Source organism: Thermobia domestica, chromosome 6, assembly GCF_964235325.1.
Source record: "Thermobia domestica chromosome 6, izTheDome1.hap1.1, whole genome shotgun sequence".
Classification (NCBI taxonomy): Eukaryota; Metazoa; Arthropoda; class Insecta; order Zygentoma; family Lepismatidae; genus Thermobia; species Thermobia domestica.
This window is the reverse complement of record NC_137459.1, coordinates 168,617,245-168,639,149: the sequence shown is the minus strand read 5'-3', so window position 1 is coordinate 168,639,149 and position 21,905 is coordinate 168,617,245. Positions and strand designations below refer to the sequence as shown.

At 35.4% G+C, this 21,905-nt stretch overlaps 1 protein-coding gene across 1 annotated transcript in view; it reads right to left on the bottom strand.

Annotated features, from left to right (window-relative positions):
• MAPk-Ak2 (MAP kinase-activated protein kinase 2) overlaps window positions 1-13,439 on the bottom strand; it is a 71,322-nt gene extending 57,883 nt beyond the window's left edge. Inside the window, exon 1 of the mRNA XM_081762352.1 lies at window positions 13,067-13,439. Within this exon, the coding sequence (XP_081618478.1) occupies window positions 13,067-13,219 (153 nt within the window). The 5' untranslated portion in view covers window positions 13,220-13,439. The remainder of the gene's footprint in view (window positions 1-13,066) is intronic.
• Window positions 13,440-21,905: the final 8,466 nt, after the last annotated feature.

Sequence of the window (21,905 nt, the reverse complement as noted above, 5' to 3'; positions counted from 1 at the left end):
TAGGGAGGGGGTTGTAATACTGCTACTTAGAGCTACTTTTAAGAGCTTCAAACTCTGGGATGGGTTTCATTTACATATAAAATAACGAAGTTTCTTCTTCTGGACAAGTTGAGAGTACACCGACATCTATTGGAGCATCTGCACGGTTACATGCCATTAACGAAGATACCAAGCAAGCAAATGATTGGTCCATGTGAAAAAAAAAAATCAAATTTTCTTTCCGAAGACCATTTTAAGTGAACTTGAAATTTGTGTGTTTCGTAATCGTAATTTCTATCTGAGATTACTTCGGTTTAAGAAAACGGGGGAGTAGGGGGGAGGCTCATTTTACTATTTTAGAGAGCCTTTTTGATTAAAATAATAAAAAAAACTTTTATTCTTCATTTAATGAATGTGAACCACAAACATCATCAAATCATTGCACTTTTATTGTTTCCAGTATTGGTAACTGTGACATCCAAGTTAACGAAACTTTGCTAACTTCAAAAGGCTGTAGTTAATTCATGAAGCATTGGTCGAGAATGGTATTTGGTGTGTTTATTATTCATGTAAAGTTGAACAATCTGACAAAATTTCAGGATTTAAATAGATGTTGTTTTCGAGAAAATGGTGATTTTTGAAACTTTTGCAATCTCTCGAATTTCTTGCGACAAAACGGTTGAACACAGAAGCGTTGCAAACTTTTTTGCGGAAAGCGGGTAACTAGGTCTTATCAACCGTGAAAACAGAATTTTAAAATTCGAAAAAATTCGCAAACTTCGACTTTTCAGATAAACTGACGTTCATTTGTTAATGTACAAAAAGATATGCATGCGCAAACCAAACTATAATAAAATATAGTTTATTTATATCCCTATCTACATTCCACAACAAGAACTATACCTGTCTCCATAGCTGAATGGTGGGGCTCCGAAGTTGACCATTTTCCATGTCTTCTACAATTCATAAATTGTACTCTTCGTCTTTGGTGGCCCATTACTAGGCGGGAAAACTTTTTTCGACAAAAAACAAAAAAATATGGGTCTCTTAAAGACATGTCTAGTTGTTTTAAAAAGGTTTCAACAATATCTGAGATGGTGATGGTATAATTTTATTTTTTGTGCCTGAGTTCAAATGGAAGGCACCTATAAAGATTAGACAATCGAGACAAAGCAATTGTTTATATTTGCATCTGTGTAAGTAGCGCTGTATCATGAACAGCAGGCGTCTACAAAGATGTCAATTTCTGAAAGAAAAACACTGCTCTTGAAATTCCTTAACGTATTACTAGGGAGAATCTTAAAGCACATTCGCAATATTTGGATGTTCAAAAAGGTGAAAATAATAATGAATTTCTGTTATTAAATATTACTATATATGAGGCGTTGAAAGCAAGAATGGTCTGGGTTACATTTCTGACTTTTTTGAGACATTGGTACTTAGAGGTCAGAACAACGTAGAAGTATATCTTACAAAAGTGTGAGATACGTGAAAAGTGTATGCAGAGTTGCCAGTTGGAAATTTCGGAAATTCGTAATTATTTCTATAGGCATAGCTCATATCAATTCAGGCAGGGGTGTTACCCTGATAATCTCAGATGGCATTGAATTTAACAGATGACAGATGTTAAATTCAGGACGAAGTAAGAAACTACTTTCTTTCTTCTTTAAAAAAAATCCTGCCCCGAGATACACGCCACTAAAGATGGCGCCATTTCTCACGTGCGACTTTTGGCAAAATATTAAAATGTTCTATCTCTGGAACGGCTCAAGATATTTTCTTTTTGTTTTACCTGAAATATAGTAATTTACTGAGTCAAATAATATCTTCCGTTTGGAAATGTGTGTCCAACTTCACGTGTTGTGGCCTATATATATTTCTCACAGAAACATGGATCTCCAAAATTGAAAATTTTACAGGAATTGTAGCTTTAAGGGTACTACGAGAGTGATTCAGAAAGTAACGCAGCCTCCGAGGAGATACCCTTATTTGAGTTTGATAGATAGCACCTATACAAACATCAGCTCGCAATGTCAGCTAAAAATGGTGGCATCATTTTTCAACATAGTCCCCATTACAGGCAATACACTTGCGCCTACGCGAAACAAGTTTTTTTTTTTTTTTTTTTTTTTTTTTTTTTTTTTTTTTTTTTTTTTGCCGTCGGCGTAGAATTGTGGTAGCTGCTGGCAACACCATTGCCGAACTGCTGCTTCCACCTCCGCATCACAACTGTAACGTTGGTCCTTAAGGTGATCTTAAGTTTGGGAAAGAGCCAAAAGCTGCAGGGCGCAAGATCCAGGCTATAAGCAAGATGTCAACAACACTTTACAAGCAGATAGGACAACTTTGAATTTTTTTTTTTTGGCAAAGGAAAGGGCGTGTGCCAGTAGTTCATTGACTGATGCTTCGTTTGCGGGTCGTAATGATGTATCCATGACTCATCGCCAGATTTATTTTTGATATAATGTGAACTTAAATACAAAAGAATCATAAAGGGTACGCGGAAAAAGAAGATTGAATACCACTGCCACGAAAACATTCACAACAATGTACAACATGCGATATTTTACAAGCACACGACAGTGAGATTCCGAACCATCGTATCACATACCTTGTTTTAGCAGTAGTTCATTGACAGCATTTATAATTATCTCTAGCTTTCAAGCATATCTATTCCAAATCAGTAATCTACTGGAAACACCGCTTCTTTACAGTTGGTGCTCATGCTTGCTTTCCCTTTCCTGGTCTTTATATAATACACTAGCCTTGGACTCGAAAAGTTACGCTTTTGAAGGTCTTCAATACATTTATTATTTGTTGCAATGATTGATGATTAGCAACAACAAGGTCTTTCAAGTAGGTTTAAATATTATAAAACAGGAATGTTTATTAATTACCTAATAAAACAACTGAATGTATATAAAATATTAATAACGAATGTTCATCACCCACCTACAATATTCGAGTAAAAGCCAATCGCGAACATTTCAGCGAAAAATTCACCCCATCTTCAGTTCTTTTGCCTAACCTACGTTGCTTGAAGAACTACATACTTCACAAATCTTCCTCCCTGTAGTAATAGTGACTTAGATTTTATTACTTTATAACCTGAGTTCTCTCCTACGTTCATTATCTAGGCTTTAAGTATATAAACGTCAATAGATTATTCATCTGTACCCGGAAACACTATTGGTGTCTCCTCAGATAGTTTAGGTGATTGTTGCACTTTTATTATTATTATTATCTTGTTCGAAACCTACTGTACTGGTTATCAATCTGTAACTGCATTGGGGAGGGGGTTTCAGTGATACAACGCTCACCTCTGATACGAAGGATTTCTGGTCCGATTCCCCACCATACGAGTTTGTGAAGGACAACATCGTGCCCGTGAGCTTTCTCGTAGTTTTCCAGTTTCATTCCACCAATTCTTTCACAATCATCGTCTCCTTTAGCCTAAGGGAAATAACCAAGGGAAGTAACATATTAATTTAATCGTAAACCATCATAATCCTGTAAGTTTTGATCGGTGAAAGGTTTATGGAAAAAGGGAAGGAGGTGTATGTTGTGTTTATTGATCTAGAAACGGCTTTTGACCGCGTGAATTGGGAATTGTTGGGAGTTCTGAAGATCGAGTTGGATGGAAAGATCAAAGACTCATAAACTTATATACGAAGCAATAAGTAAGTCTTAGGAAAGGGGAGGAACTGACAAAGGAAAGTGCAATTGGAAGGGAAGTTCGACAAGGAAGCTGTCTCTCGCCAACATTATTTTAGATTTATTTAGAAGAGAGAGTGAAAAAGAACCTACATGATGAAGACGGCATTTCGTTAGGAGGTAGAATAATCAGATGTATTTGCAGACGACATGGTGCTTGTTGCATAATCTGAAAATAAAATCAATAGGATGTTAGAAATCTTGAGGAAGGGCTTTGAAGAATACGGGATGAAAACAAATCTTAGGAAGACAAAAGTCATGGTGATTGGAACGAAGCAGTCTGTGTCAAATATGAGAGCGGGAGGGGAGAAAAGAGAATAAGTGAATAGTTTTCGATATCTGGATAGTACTCTTAGTAATGACATGAAGTGCAAACATGAAATAAAAGCAAGGACAGGAATGGCAAAAGAAGCCTTTAGGAGAAAGGAAAGTGTTTTCTGGGACCTTGAATAAAGAGTTCAGAGAACGACTTACAAAATGCTTCGTGTGGAGTGTTGTACTGTATGAAGCGGAAACATGGACATTACGTAAAAGCGATGAAAAATGACTGGAGGCCTTCGAAATGTGCGTTTGGAGAAGAATAAAAAGAATTAGTTGGATCGAACGAAAAACGAATGAAAGTGTGATAGAAATGGTGAGGGAGAAAAGAACACTTTTAGATATTACTAGCATATATTACCCGCTTCACGAGTTGGAATAAATAATTTAAATGAACATCTTTGTATGTTGCATGAATTTGGATCTATGCTGCATCGTAAGTATCAATGTTCATCTTACCAACCCCGAAACTTATAAATTCAGCACGGATATTGCTCATTTTCGATCATTTTAATGTATGTGACCCCTCCTCATCCACGAACTGTCGCAGTTGAAAATTGATTCAAACAGCATCAGAAGTGTCACGGTTTCGGCGACCGCAAGAACTATAGATTCAACACTAACATCGGTCATTTTGATCATTTACCTATATACATATATGTTTACCCCTCTCCCATGTTGCGGGCCACGGCATCGGAAGTGTCACCGTTCATCTCAGCACTAATATAGGTCATTTTCGATCATTTATATATATATATATATATATATATATATATATATATATATATATATATATATATATATATATATATATATATATATATATCTTCCCCTCCCCCAAGTGGCGGGGCTGATTTTAAATTTAAACCGGATCCGAAATGTCACTGTTCACCTGAATGATCCCGAAAACTATGGATTAGACATTAATATTGGTCACTTTTGATCATTATTGTATATAGATCAACCTCCTCCGTGCTGCGGCACACGACATCAGAATTGTCACTGTTAATCTCAGCTACTCCTAAAACAATAGATTCGACACTAATATTAGTCTTTTTCGATCAGTTTTAAATGTTTATCCCCCTCCCCAACTATCAGGGCTGAACTTGGATTGAAACAGCATCAGAAGTGTCACTGTTCTCCTCATAGACCCCGAAAACTGTGGATTCAACACTAATATAGGCTATTTTTGATCATTTTTAAATTTCTCTCCCCCTTAGCTCCGCTATGTTACATTGTCAAAGTGAATAGCGTGAAATAATCCCTGCTCCTAAACTCAGGTACTATGTTGAAAATTTAATTTAGATCGGTCGGGTGGTTCAAAAGTGATGAAGTCACAAAGGTAGTCATTTTTATTTTATTTCTTTTACACACACACACACACACACACACACATATATATATATATATATATATATATATATATATATATATATATATATATATATATATCCCCCTCTCCTAGGTTGGCTCGTCAAAGTGAAATGATAAAAAACACCCAAGGCCTGACCCTCATATTTGTTGAAAATTTGATCGAGATTGGTTGGGTGATTCAAAAGTTTATAAGGTTTTATTAGCTATTATTTATACGTCCCCTTCCCCTAGAACCTACCGTTAAAGAGAAATTACAAAAAATGTTTCCAGATCCGAACCTCATGTATCTTGAAAATTTAATTGAGATCCGTCGGATAGTTCAAGAGTTATTAAGTTACAAAATAGTCACTTTCAGCCTTACATAAATTGATTTTTATATATCTCGCCTCCTACGTTGCTCCATCAAATGTAAATCATAAAAACAATCCCAGGCCTGAACCTCATCTATGTTGAAAATTTCGTAAACTTGCTCTTCATATTTCCTGAATTTGCCATTCGGGGGCTTCGCCCCCATACACTGTCTTTGCTTGGCCTACGGCACACCTCTTGAACCCACAATCCTATCGTTTCTTTTCCTATCTCAACTATCTAGAAGATAAGTTTATGTATCCCAAGAAAACGACCATTTAAATAGCATGGGGATTTCTTCATCCCCCTTTAGATAACTAAAAAATTAAAAATTTTCACTTTTGGCAATTTTCCTGTCGGTTAGTCCTGGAATGCTATAATCATGCCAAATTTCATCATTCTAAACCTGACGGAAGTGCATAAACATTTTGGGGTGTAGAAGACTTCCCATATAAATAACATGGGAGAGATTTTTCAGTTTCCCATAAAACCACTCTACGGTTGGAAATTTTTATTTCTAATGATTCACTGAGGTAACGCTAACGAAAACGTACAAGCATACCACATTTCAAATTTTTATTACAATTTTAAGTACCTATAACATGAGATTGAAGGAAAAAAAAAAGTTAATTTAAATAACATACGGAAATTTTTCATCCTCTCTTTAGACCCTCTAAAAATTAAAATTATTCACTTTTGGCAATTTTCCTGTGTGTTAGTTCCGGAAAGCTACAATCATGCTAAATTTAATCATTGTAGCCCTACAGGAAGTGCTCAATAATTTATGTCAGCTCATGTAGTTTTATACGTATACAGTTAAGATTGAGAAGAGAAAGAGAAACTAGTTGGGACATTGCCTAAGAAAAAAATCGTACCGTGAGGGACGTGCTAGAGGGTATAATGGAAGAAGAGGGAGAAAGAGGCTACAATTAATGGACGATATAAAAACAGAAAGATCATACATAATGACAAAGAGGTTAGCGGAAGACCATGGTGCATGGAAGCTTCTCAGCTGCGGGAAGTGACCTGCCAGTAAGGGCAAAATACCCATAATGATGATGATGAGTAAGACCCAGTATGTGTCATAAAAGTATAAGCCATTCTTTTGTATGTTCATTATTATTGATATAATTCTTTTGGAACATCAAAATTTTGAAAGATTAGACCAACAACTAATTCGATATGGGTCAGAAATTAAGAAAACAATGGCGTAGTAGCTTTTCTTGGAGAACAAACATTACAGCAAATTGAAAAGTGGGGGACACGAGTTCCTCCTAGTCCCTGCACCACGCTGTCTACAATTTTAAGTTGGAACCCGACCATTATTCAAACTAGTACGGTATTCCGAGAAACTGTGCTTCCATCAGAAAAAGAACCTAGAATCACGTGTACACAAGCCATATAAAAGCACGAATATTCATTAGAATTTTAGTAATGAAGAAACTCGCTTTAACAATGGTACAAGGTGTATTAATTACAATTAAATTAAATTATACATTTCAACTAACTAGTTGTACTCAAAGATGCTACTCAAAAATACATTCAGAGGAGACAAAGGACCTTCAGAGGCTGTCCAATGTTCAGTTTAAGTGCAAACTTCATACAGTAGTTTGAAATTTGGAAAACATTATCTAGACATGATTGTGCAGAAATCGAAGGTGTCGAGGAAATCTGATAACCTGGTGGGTCTTACCACACACTCAAAGTTGTATGTGAGTAACAATGAATATCAGAACTTCTCAAGCAATTGTCAATGAAAAATAATCGTAAATGAGTGTAACAAGCTTGGCTAGTTTGTGGTAGAAAGTATGTACGATAAATTTGATTGTCTATTTAACAAGGGAGAAATCCAATGATTGTTATTTAAAAATATTGGTCTCCAACAATGAAACTAACAACAATATGTGAAGTCGACACGTAGCATTCCCTAGATATTTCAACCTTAAATGGGTGTGCAAAGTTTGGTCAGTTTCTGCTTGAACGTCTGGCAGATGAAGTTGATTGTTTATTTAACAATGCTGAGCTCTAACAATGAAACTAACAACAACATGTGAAATTGAGACGCACTATTCCATAGATATCTCAATCGTAAATGAGTGTGCCAAGTTTGGTTAGTTTGTGGTAGAAAGTATGTCAGATAAAGTTGATTGTTTATTTAACAATGGAGAAATCCAATAATTGTTTATTTAACAATCGTGGCCTTAAACGATGAAATTAACAATAGTATGTGAAATCGACAGGTAACATTAACTAGATATCTCAGTGGTAATCCGATGGGTGTGCCAAGTTTGGTCAGTTTCTGGTACAAATTATAGCAAATAAAGTTGATTGTTTATTTAACAATGGTGGCCTGCAACAATGAAACTAACAACAATATGTGAAATCGATAGGTACCATTCCCTAGATATCTCTGTGGTAATCCCATGGGAGGGCCAAGCTTGGTCAGTTTGTGATAGAAAGTATGGCAGATAAAGTTAATTGTTTATTTAAAAATGGTGGCCTTCAACAATGAAACTAACAACAATATGTGAAATCGACACATGCCAGTCCCTAGATATTTCAATCTTAAATGGGCGTGGAAAGTTTAGTTAGTTTGTGGTAGAAACTATGTCAGATAAAGTTGATTGTTTATTTAACAATGGAGAAATCCAACGATTGTTTATTTAATAACGGTTCCCTCTAACAATGAAACTAACAATATGTAAAATCAACACGTACCATTCCATACATATCTCAATAGTAAATGAGTGTGCCAAGTTTGGTTAGTTTGTGGTAGAAAGTATGACAGATAAAGTTGATCGTTTATTTAACAATGGAGAAATCCAACGGTTGTTTATTTAACAATGGTGGCCTCCAACAATGAAACTAACAATATGTGAAATCGACTGGTACCATTTCCTAGATATCTCTGTGGTAATCCGATGGGTGTGCTAAGTTTGGTCAGTCTGTGTTAGAAAGTGTCAGATAAAGTTGATTATTTATTTAATAAAGGCGGCCTTCAACAATGAAACTAACAACAATATGTGGGATCGACACATACCATTCCCTAGATATTTAAATCTTAAACGGATGTGCAAAGTTTGGTCAGTTTCTAGGAGAAAGTACGGCAGATAAAGTTGATTGTTTACTTAACAATGGTGGCCTCTAACAATGAACCTAACAACATGTGAAATCGACACGTACCATTCCCTAGATTTTGTAACGTCCATTAACCAGATTACACCCGTTTTTGCTTAATTTTTGAATTATTCATTTTATTTTTGATTGTTTAAATTTTTATATTGTTTGTATATGCTAACATTGGTGACACTGGCGCCATCTACCGTTTTAAACACAAACTATTTGGACGTTAAAAAATAACCTTAATCACCCGTCTCCCTTGGCCTAACGGGCATAATCGTGGGACGTTAAAAAAGCAAACAAAGAAACTAAAATTATGAAATCTCACATCTCTACGAATAGATATACATTCAAGCTCTGTGACACAATATTGCATAAAGTTCAACGTGCCAATTACAAGTATGACATATAAAAGTAATTTCTAGCAACAACATACACCAAACTAAAAACATAAATGTTTTCATTTTACATAATACTTTATTACTGTCAGCTATCTATGTTTTAACTTAAATATGTAGAGGTATATCCAACAATGATAAAATAAGTAAACACTCTAATATTAAGAAGCTATACAAAAATTAAAACCCCACATCCGAGTAAATGATGATTATTTGTAGTGCGTTTGGTACAAAATAAACACGAGAAAATGAACGGCGCTTACAGAAGATCGGTGATGAACCTACGTTACACTCTGATAAAATTATTCACACTTTTAACTTATATTCAATATAATTTTTGCTGGAACTTTGGCACGGTCTCTTTATGAATTGGAGAGGAGGAGGAGGTCAGTTAGCATAAGGACAAAACTCGTAATATATAGAGAAGAGGAAAAAAAAAGTACAATATTGAAATAAACCTAAGCTTTGAAAGTACTTGTACCTTACATTCAAATATAATCTACTGTCACATGGATGACTGTCTACAAAACAATTTATAATAAAAATTTCGGAAATTATTTTAAGTCTTGTTACTGCTTATAATGCCACATGAAAAATTTGTTTCCTATTTCCTACATTATGATTTTGTACTTCAGTGTCTGTATCTCTAACCTAACCTAGAATAGCTATGTAAGAGGTAAATGTGTGTAGAGTGAATGATATACAGAGTGAAAAATAGTAGAGTGGAGCGGAATTCGAACCCAGGTCTCCGGTTTACCGTGCCGATGTATTAACCACTATGCTACCTGCTCCAATCCCTGAACAGCCACTCAGACCGCATGGACCGTACCACAACTGCTGTGCTTCTACAATCAAGCGTCTACATTACAGAACATATCTGGGGATTCAATTTATATTTCATAAATTGAGGAAATAGCCGATTTTGTGTCGCACAAATTTCCCTACAGCACCGACATCAAAACTAGAATGGCTGCACAGGAAGCAGTCTGGGTAGCGTAGAGATTAATGCATCGGCTCGATGAAGAAGATCCGGGTTCAAATTTTGCTCCATTCTTGCATTTTCACTCTTTGTATACCATTAAATTTGCACGTATTTGGTTTGATATAAAATCAGTCAATTCTACAATTAATTAATCAGAATGTGTACTGTAAAACAGAAAATCAAATAATGCGTTCTATTTGCTATAAGAAAATGCTTGAAGGACACATGTAGCACAAATGTTTGAAGAAAGAAAATAGAGAATAATAATGAACAAAAGATATTAGTTGGTACAAATTAAGGCTAAATACTGGACAATACAAATAGATCATACGACAAATTGAACCTCTTTCAGCCCTAGTGTTTCCTAGTTTTCGCTTGATACGTCGTGGCGTGAGCGCAAGATATTTATAGGAGAAACTATATTCACACAGATTAATTTATAATGACATGTCATTCATAATTTTGAGTCGTAAAAGTAATATACAGGAAGTATTTTTTTTTTCTTTCTAAACATACACAAATCACCAAAAATATAGTTCACTAAAATTTGACTTGACGAAATTATAGGAACTCACACACCCAGTAGTGTGCATTCGCATTGAATATTTTGGAACTATATTTTGAGACGGACGAATATTTTATAGCCCTATTTGTTTTCAATCGGCATTAGCGGTTTTACCCGCACTCGGCAGACTCCTGCGTTTTCCCGCAATCAGCCGATGAATTATCATTTTAGCATCGATAAAAAATCTGTAGTAATAAAAAATACCTGAAGAGCAAATAAAAATATAGGGAAGGTTCTAGAACACAGGTCCCCCATATAGGTTAGTAGCTATGTTGGTTCCTTTCTGTACCAAAATTTAATATTAAATTCATACTGTATTGCCGAACGAGCGTCAGCGAGTCAAAGCGGGTTAGAGCCCCGCAGGGCATGTTGTTTTCTGTCTTTATTACAGCTAAATGGGAAGTGGGACCTGTGTTCTAGAACCTTGGCAAAAATATATACGTATAACTGAATGAAAAATACAGAGGAAGTGAAGTATTAAGCTGTGTTTTGGGGAAAGTAACTTTGTAACCACTCTGTATAATTAAAACAAAACAGGCATTAACAATGAGGAGACCTACTATTGCATTGTTGCAACAATATTGGTAATACGCATGTGGCTACTTCCCTTCTGTAAGGACTGTATGGATACTACGATTATCGAATACCTCAGCTAATTATACCACTCTCTTCAAAATTAGTTCTATTTTTGTATGAACTTCATAAAAAGTGGTTGCAATGATTTGACGTAATTATGTAACAGAGTCAAACTACATTTCACTTACTTAGATTACGCACGGGCCATGAGTTGAATTCTGGCGATATGGGATGTACCCAGAATAAAGCAACATCTAAGCGTGACTTTTTTCCCCTACCTGATTAAGTTTACCGAATCTGAACAATCCCTTTTAATTTATACGGCCAACTTAATACATTACGATCACTGCTTCCGGACTCAAATTAACGCAATTTATACTTAATTTCATTCTTTGGTCTATACCCGTCTCTGTAAGAGTACATGTCTCATTAAGTTAGGTAAGTTATAGTCTTGTTACCATCAAAATACATACGGGCTGCGGTAGATATTTGTACACAATCACCACAACCAAGATTTGAAATCTCCCAATACATGTCACCTCGTAAATCATTTAAGATTGAAGAGCATTTAGTAACAAAACTACTCATTTTCCGAAGTATTTTCTCCCTTGAATGAAGTATTAAATACAGAAAAATACAGCATTCAGTTAGAAATATTTCAAATTTGATGATCCTGCAACGCAACACTACATTATTAACAGAAAATAGCCGTTAAAATACTCTTAAATAAACAAAAGTAACTTTTCCCATCTTTCAAAAATAAATAACAGATGATCCCCGGTTAATATCCAAGGTAGCGTTAGTGAGACAACTTAATTTACGTAGCGTACGATCTGCTATATTTATCGATTTTCAGCATGATTTTTATGACTCGAAAATAATTTGAAGTCACGGCACATGCTTCTGTAAATTTTCTTAAACAAGTCACAGCAACATTATCTGAGCAGTGGTGACAGTTTGTAGCTTTGAAGGAATAAACATCATTCGTTCAAACAAATATATTCATTTTCTGAATAGTTTAGGTGAAAAATTACACCAATAATTTGGTATTTTAATAAATACAAAATTAAATGTAACCTCACTTTACTATATCCATTAATGTAATATAAACAATTGTTTCCTAATAAACTTGTTTTGGACAAGTTGGCTACACTTTACTCTTGCTTCGAAAGTATTAAAGCTTTAATCAATTTTCACCGCACAAGTAAATGAAACTCATGCTAACGAATGATTTCCATTTATGTAACAGGGTTCATCCTTCCCATTCCTGAAAGTTTGCTTGAATATGTAATAACCGTTTTGATATAAGCAACTATCCCTGTTCAATCTAAAATAATATTAACTTTCTAATCTTCAAGAGATAAATATAACAGGTATAGAGATCGTCAGCACTAAAATAAATATCACGCTCCCACATCTATTTAAGTAACATCACTTGTTCTATAAGTGACAAATGATTCATACCAAAAGAATTAAAGATCCTGAAGAACCAGCCATAACGATTCTTAGTTTTTACCAGAGATTTCCTATGTACCACTAAACTCCAACAGACATTGAAATACTGGGCATTATTTGCGTTCTCTTGCACTTACAATGCTTCAGATTTCGTAACCCGAACAGTATTAAAATGTAAAATAATACACCCGAATCAGAAAGCACGTCGGTACTTCATTTTTTATTGTAAACGCTTACCTTTAATGCATACTTTTCTTTTGTTTTCTTATTATGACACTGTACAACTTTCCCATTTATTCCCAACCCCAAAACAGTGTTCGAAATTTCATAATCATCAGTAATAGGGGTAGTTTTGGGTGTCCTCACTGTTTTCGAACTTAATTCATTCATTGCTGATATAAGGTGTCCTTCACGTACAACGACACAAAATAAATACTTTATAAAATCCACATCCACAATTAACAATTTTTGAAAATTCAAAAATTAACTCCATTCAAGTTCACATACAATAACCATAATATTAACACATGCCACTTCTGAACTCTTTCGCAACTCTAACGTTTCTTCACTCCACCTCCAGTCCAAATCTCACTCCAACACTCATTGTATATTTCAGTCATAGTATACCAGATGGCAGTATAGTGCGTTAGGTGTAAAGTCACAGAAAACAGGTATTTTAATGAAAGGAAAATTTGGTTTAGGAGAAACAACTAGAGCAAGCTATAGTAAAAGAAAATTTAAATATTAGATTATAGTGAGGAAGGAAAAATTTATAATATATAAAATAAAAGATTTTGGATTCATAAATAACTTTTTCTTTCGGTTGCACCGAATTATCCGGGTCCGGAGAGATTCCTTCAAAGAAAGAGAAAAATCAATCTTAATTTACTGTCAGACACATTCCGTAACGGTATGCGATAAATGGCATAGTAGTTATAATGGGCTTTATGCAGAGTCGTTTTGACGTATGATTAAAGTCATACTAAACGCTTGACTGCTGCAGGCAATATATGTTAGTCGAACTTTTTAGTATTGTTCTAATTACGCGTCAGAACGACTCTGCATAAGGTCCAATGAGTTTTTGAGTGTTTTGCGTTGCTTTGCTACAAGCATAATTTTACAAAGGTAAGTATTGAATGACTCCCTGAAGCACATGTAAATACTCAACTAGACTTAGTCTTTGTTATATCTTGATAAGATTATGCTTATGTTACGAATTTTAGGATGTAAAGACTGTCGGTTGTATTCAGAGTCGTTCTGACGCGGGACTAGCGCCATACTAAAGAGTTCGACTAGCATGTTTCATGCAGTAGTCAGGCCCTTAGTATGACCCTAATAACACGCGAAAATGACTCTGAATATGGCCTTGTGTGTCTATAAAGTTGGGTGACCAGACATACTGATTTTCGCATGATAGTACTGTTTTTTAAAGGAGCTGTCCTGCGTGTTGCGAAGAAGCCTAGAAAATCGAGAAATGTCTTTCTTTTTTTAAAATGTCCTAAGTAAACTTATTTGCAATATTTTAATGCTTCATCCTTTATTGGTAACATTTTGAATCACAGGCATTCTTTACAGGAATGATGAACCGCTGCGTTTTATAACATTCCTCAAGAGATTAGGAAAGAAGAACAATCAACGAAACATTGTTTTACAATAGGGTGGTTGTGCCAGTCTTCGACTACCCGCTAGTTGTTCACCACTTTTCACTTTAAAACATGTATTAGGCTTATTTTCCGATTAAAAAATGCATGATTTTCAGTTATAATAGAATTGCAGCTTATTCTGAACTAATCCTAAATGTACTGTCAAAATATAATGCACTTGCATTCGGTCAATCATATGTATGCTTACGGAAGACTCACTCCGCCCTATGAAGAGTTGTTTTGGCATATGATTAGCGTCATAATAAAAGCCTGACTAATGCAGGAAACATATGTTAGTCGATTTCATTAGTATTTCACTAATCAAGCGTCAGAACGACCCTGCATAAGGCCCACTGAGTTTTCGACATTTTTAATATGTTGCAAAGGGGAATGATAGTGCGCTGTTTTTCGTGCTTTTCTATAGTTTTATCGCTCCCAGTCATGGGGCGTTTACACTTAGTCGATTTGCGTTCGATTCAGTTGAATTGACGTCACTATCAACTTAATCGACCGTGTAAACGGGACTTCAACTTAATCGCTTGTTGGTCGAAGGCGACTAATCGACTGGCAACTGAATTAAAAGACGTTCTATTTTCTGTGGTTGAAATAATTGAACACATCCATCAATCTGATTCGGCCTAGTCGATTTAGTGGCAAATGCAGCGAGTCGATTTAGTCGCACGGCTAAATCGACTCGTTGAATTTGCCACTAAATCGAAGCAACTAGGCCGAATCAGATCGATGGATGTGTTCAATTGTTTCAACCGAAATTGAATGCTGCTTGTTGACTCGCTCTCCTCTGGTCGATTCCAAATCGACTGGCAATTTTAAAGATGTCCAAGCAAGCAGTAATTGGTACAATTTGCGGTGTTATAGCAGAAGAAAATAGAACGTCTTTCAATTCAGTTGCCAGTCGATTAGTCGCCTTCGATCAACAAGCGATTAAATTGATGTCCCGTTTACACGGTCGATTAAGTTAAAAGTGACGTCAATTCAACTTAATCGAACGTAAATCGACTAAGTGTAAACGCCCCATTACTGTCGTCGCATAATTTCCAAAGTGTAAGGCTACATTTGGCTGGTAAATAATTAATACACTAACACTGACTACTGTTATATTGGAAATATGTATTTTCTTAAATCGTTATATAAACGAGATTGGCTCTGTTCTTGTTGTCCTCTTTTGTGTTTTATAACACTAGATGCAGATGGATTATTGTCACTCATCGCTGCCATGAAACTCTGCATTCTAAATTTCAAATGAGTGGGATCGGCGCGCGAACGCATACGCATGCGCAGTAAATACTATATGTCCAAATACGGGTGAGGTTGAAATAAAGCTGGGTTTATTATCACAAAATGCAGTATAAATTCAGATATCTTTATTTGAAATTATTATTTTAGTAGGGATTATATTGCGGTAGGATACTAGTGCAGTGAGACCAACAACCAATCACTAGTCATCGACCCACTGGTAGTCAGGTGGGTTTGTTTACATCTACTTTTTTCTAAAGCTGGAAGGAGAAAATGAAATGAAATCATTAAGTTTAACGTCCCACATTTATGCCGGTTAGGCTAAAGGAGACGGTGATAATGAGAAATGAGTGAAATGGTGGAATGAAGAAAGTGGGAGGAAATGGGAGAACCCGAGAAAACCTAAGAGCACGGTGTTTGTCCACCACAAAGTCCACACGGTGCGAGCTGGGATCGAACCAGGGACCCCAAGCACCGGAGGTGAACGCTCTACCACTGAGCCACCGATTTACCAAAAGGTAAATAGAACAAAAATGAGTCTTGGATCCATTTCAGTAAAAAAAATGTCTACTATTAAGGGCTCTAGAAATAATATTTATTCGTATGGCTTTGAGAGTTATCAATATTGTCCCCTTAATAATTTTATGGAATGGGCCCAGGGAGTAACTAATGAAACCGCAGATCTTGCCGTGCGGGAGGGCCCACAGGTTCCGGGAGGCACATAAAGATTAAGAGAAAGTTGGAAAGAGGGGACCCAAGAATCAGAAGAACAACTTTTTCTAGGGGCCCCAAATAAGCTTATTAATACTTCCCCCCAAGGAGAAAAAATCTAAGTTACGGCGCTGGTCATCGGTTGCAGGGATTTTCCCAATTTACATTACATTTCGTCTTTTACATAACTTCTAATTTCCAAAGAAGAAAAGACGACCGGAATTATTTTCACATTCTTTAAATTGCATCAACACGTGTAGAAATATACAGTTCTATGTTTATGTTCCATAACTGCTAGTTTATTTTCTTATGTTCAGATGAGGAATTTGTGACAAATTGAGGCCACATGATAATGAGGCTGCTGATCATGAGGCGCAATCCACTAGGGGTTCGAATTCCTCTGAAGGGCAAGGTCGGAATTTTAACTGTCCTCAGTATTTCTGTGTTCGTGTTCCTGTAGTGTTTGGAATACGTCGGAAGGACATGAGGTGCAAGTGGCGAACAGTACTCCGGTTGGGGCGATTTGTTTAAAAGAAATTGTGAAAGCAGAAAACTCCCATTACAGCTACCTGGGTTCAAATCCCGTCGTAACAATTATTAATTTTTCTGAATGGGAAAATAATGCTTATGTAATTGGTGTTGTAATTATGTCATTCCTTTATTATTATTATTATTATTATTATTATTATTATTATTATTATTATTATTATTACAGAAGGAAAGAAAAAGTAACATAGTCAAAGGTATTCATAGGAACAGAAAAGATATAGAGTATGTCAGATGTTTCTTAGGTTTACACATGAACGCAATAATATTATTACTTTTATGGATTTACAGATAGAATTATTATTTTATGACAACAAGAAACGGAATATAAAGATTTGTTAGCTGATAACAGTAATGCATTTTGTTCCGCCCTTGTTCTAGGTAGAAAGGTGATGTGACATCTTAAATAGGATCATTCCCGTGACTAGCTTTGTAAGTTCGATCACAATTTGCAATTTGTGCACAGCTACGAACAATTCCTTGGAACTCATTTTTGGCCCATACTACAGTAGTAAGGACGTGTTCAGACCTTATGTATGCATCAATTCTTTTCCAAACACGTTACTTGGCAGACGGTTACGAATGAAGTTGATACGGATGATGTATTTTTTTGTGGTTGGCATTTCACCTGTGAAGGAGGTCGTCTCAACTCTTAGACCCAGAGAAATTGAATATTTTTCATGTTACTATACATCAGAAGTATCAGTTTTGTACATTGTAAAAATTTACTGAATTGCCACACCCGGAATCGAACTCGCGTCCCCAACATTACGAAACTAACGCTTAAGCCACTACTCTAAAACACCACTGTTTTGGGAGAAGGAAAAATGGAGCTGTAGTGAATTCAGTAATTACACACTTTTACGATTGCAGTGTAATAATGCTGAAACTTTCTGATTTCAGTCATGATAAAATAGTAAAGTATTATGCAGAAAGAATAGTCCAGACAAGTCAACTTTAAATTGACAACTCATATGTACGGAGGCGCTACCATATGCTCTCGCCTCGGGCCCTGAGTTTTCACGGCATGGTATTGGGCAGATACTTATATTGATTGGAATCTGGTGTTTCAGGGCACTGGATTATCTTTTTAAAGTTATTTAACGAACCTTCTTCAGTACTTTGTTTCCTATTTTTACGCGTTTTACTCACTTTTACAGTTTTTCCACTAACTCTTTAAGAAGAAGGACAAAAACACAGAAACGTTGAGGAGAGTAAAAGTCACAAACACTATTCTCGCGTTCTTCCCTTGCCTGAAGTAAAACAATAAAATATGGAGAATTTGCAATTTCTGGTCTTCCGTCTTCTATGTGTTGTCAAATCTGTAAAACCAAACCAAACAAAGAGCAATACTACTACACAAAACGCTCAATATGTTAGCTATTCATGACGTAACTATTGCATGATCCGCATATATCCACAAATCATAGTATATCCACAAATCATCATTTATCATATTTTACCGAAATACGTCATGACTTTTCTGACAACCTGATACTTTAAATGTTGTTAATACACAAAGTTCGTTGATCTCAGTACTTATTCACTTACTCTCTTATGATCATCACAACCTTTAGGGTACTTACCGTAGATATAGAAAGGTGAAATGTAGAGTCCAGGCTTGGCGTAGCATGCAAGTAAACAAATAAAAAGAAACAGGATGATATTTCCCTCCGCCAAATTCCCTTCAATGGAGTGTGTTGTTTATTCAACAAAAAGACGTGAAATCCAATCAGAAAATTCATAAAATATAAAATTTGTAGACAAGTCTCGACTTTATAATAATAATAATAATAATAATAATAATAATAATAATAATAATAATAATAATAATAATAATAATAATAATAATAATAATAATAATGGAATAACAGAATTATAATATCAATTACGTAAACAATACCTTTCAATCAGGAAAAAATAATAAATACCACATCGGGATTCCAACCCGGGTGACTTTAATGGCAGTTCTCTGCTCTCACACTTTGCCATCCATTCCTCAGATAATAAACTAGTAGTTACGTTAGATAATCATAGCACACACTATTTCTACACTTGTTGATTGGAACAAATACCGCGAACAAATTTCTGTATCTTCACATAATCACCTACCACCATCCACATAAGAGCAGTCATACATCGGTATCAATACCATCAACTCGATTCTCAGTCGTGCTCGATTTTTATATTTCCAGTACCTACTCTATTCCATTTGAACCAAATCTTCCACTTAAATCCTTATCTATGTTTCGCCACTCCCGTCACTTGTGTTGTGGATACTCTCTGTCATCACACTCAAATACAGCGCACCGTTCGTAACATCAAAGCCTACAAACTGAGGAATCGGGTCTTCAACGATCTCAACAAAAATAGCTATCCTACTAAATTCTGGAAACGATTTAATGCCCTCTATGACAAATACACTAAGCCTTATTACCCTCTTCTTCATAATAACGTATTTTAAACTGATCAGGAGAAAACTGACACCTTTGCAAATTACTTGCAAGATATCTTTACACCTGCGGCGCCCACCAATCTCATCATTTCTCATCCTATAGATCAGGTAAATCTGACATCTCCTCACTTATAGCCCAATATCACTCATTCGTTTCCACATCATCCTTTTACAACATCTATTTCTGCAGACGAAACCATGACTGTTGTCAATCTCAAAACAAATTCTGTCCCAGTCTTTGATAATATTACATATGATCACATAAAAGGAAGTCCTCTATTATTTTTGAATCTGCTCTCACTCATCTACACATTCATCCTCAGAACAGTTTTCTTTTTTCCAACAGACTGGAAAACTTCCAAAAATCTCATGTTTCTGAAGGCTAACAAGCCTCCCACCATCTTACCGTTCTATTGAGTTGACATCTACTTTCAGTGAAGTTTGCATCATCGTTGAAAGATTATATCCATATCTCGAAACTAAACATATTGTTCCTATTCACTAAGCCAGTTACCATCCTTCATATTACATCAACGATCAGCCTCATCGCCTCACAAGTCTCATCACATTGTAACTCCGTCAAACCTTCTTGCCTACTGCTATTTGACCTCGAGGAAAGCTTTGACAAAGTTTGACACCTTGCACTTCTTCACACGCTCGTTCATTTCTAGGAAGCTATTAACCGTTTCTCTTGCTGGTTCACCAAGTGGAGTCTCTCTGTAAGTTCAACAAGAACACAGCCATCATTTTCATACCACTACACAAACGCAGCAGAGTTTATCGCAACCCATCGTTGCTTTTTCTTCACGTCCACGATATTCCCAAAGTTCCTACTCACACCATTACTTATCTTAGTATCATTTATGACATGCATCTCACATGGAAATCATATCCTCAGAAAGTAGCTGAGAAAGCCTAGCAACGTTTAAACCTTTTGAAGAGTCTCACCGACGCTACCTGTGGCCCTCAGCCTCAATGCAAATAGTCATTGTGAGACTTTAAGGAAAGTACAGCCTTCCATCCAAAACAGGAGAAAAGGAATACTTTCTGGAGGAATCCTGTTTCTTCACGATATTGTCTGCCCTCATACTGCTGCTGGAATTCAAGAATTGCTGAATAAATTCGGATGGGAAATTTTAATTATTCACCTTATAGTCCGGACCTTGTTCCTAGCTGTTTCCAGCTTTCCCCAAATCTGAAAGAGTTTCTGGGCCGTAAACTTTTTGGGAGAGCTGAAGAGTTGGAGAATACAGTGACCACTGGCTTAATGAACTGCCGGCAGAAGAGTTTAAAATGGGAATTCTGAGGCTCGTGAACAGATTCGATAAGTGTATAAAGGTGGTGATTATATATGTAAGTGAGGAAAGCTTCAAATATGTAAGAGAATTGTTTTTTTTAAAAAAATAAATATTGTTTTTCATTTTGTATAACGAAATGGCCTTTATTTTATGGAAGACCCTCGTATAAATAACTAGTTGTTAAATAGTCTATGGATTTACCATATAATGTTTCGTTTTCGTAAGTTTATATTTTATTTTACTGTTCTGTTCTCATAATCATTTTGTTTTCAAGTCGAAAGTGTAAATATACGATTAACCCCTTGCGCACCTGGAACGTACACGTATACGTTTTTCTAATGTCGCATATAAATACCATTGACGAACCTGCATACGTTCGTGGTATTATTGCATAGACTTAACTTTTTTTCTACCTGGTGCTCTTAAACACAGTGTATAATTGTTATCTGGTATTGTAAGCTGTGTTTGTTTCACTTCTCGATATTTTTAGCCTTCATTTACACTCGCTAGATGGTATTAGTAGTCATTGAGTTCCTGAAAACATATATTGTATAATTCAACCTTCTAACTGTATTTAAATAGCCGTAACAGGTGAACAAATTTATTAAACATAATGTAATAATTTGGTATCATAGTCCCTTTATAGATAAATGCGCCTGGTGCGCAAGGGGTTAACTAAAACGAAATTCGATAAGTTATTTAAAATTCAATTTAACTGTAGGTAAATTGGGATTATATATTTGCTATTTACACAAAGAATAAGTATTAGATTGATTTATGAGTTGGGGATGGAATGAGCAGATACTCATGAGAAACTTATATTTTTATAAGAGTAAAAAAACTATATATTTATAGATAAAATGGAATACAATCATTTCAAGAAATACGTCTTTACCTAAACCCGAAATACGAAATTGTCTTATTTCTTTTGATGTATTTACTTTCCACCTACACCCAAATTAACTTAATTGTGTCAATTTCAATTATTAATATTTCTAATAGACACTAATTGTTATTAAACGGTTATTATAAAAATAAAACAGTTATAAAATATGAACAATGAAAACATGTAATTGATTCTTAGAAAAAGTATATTCTACAATGTTAATTAATGTTTTTAAAATCAGAAAAAAATATTGTTTCTATATTACATTCTTCTAGTTGATTGT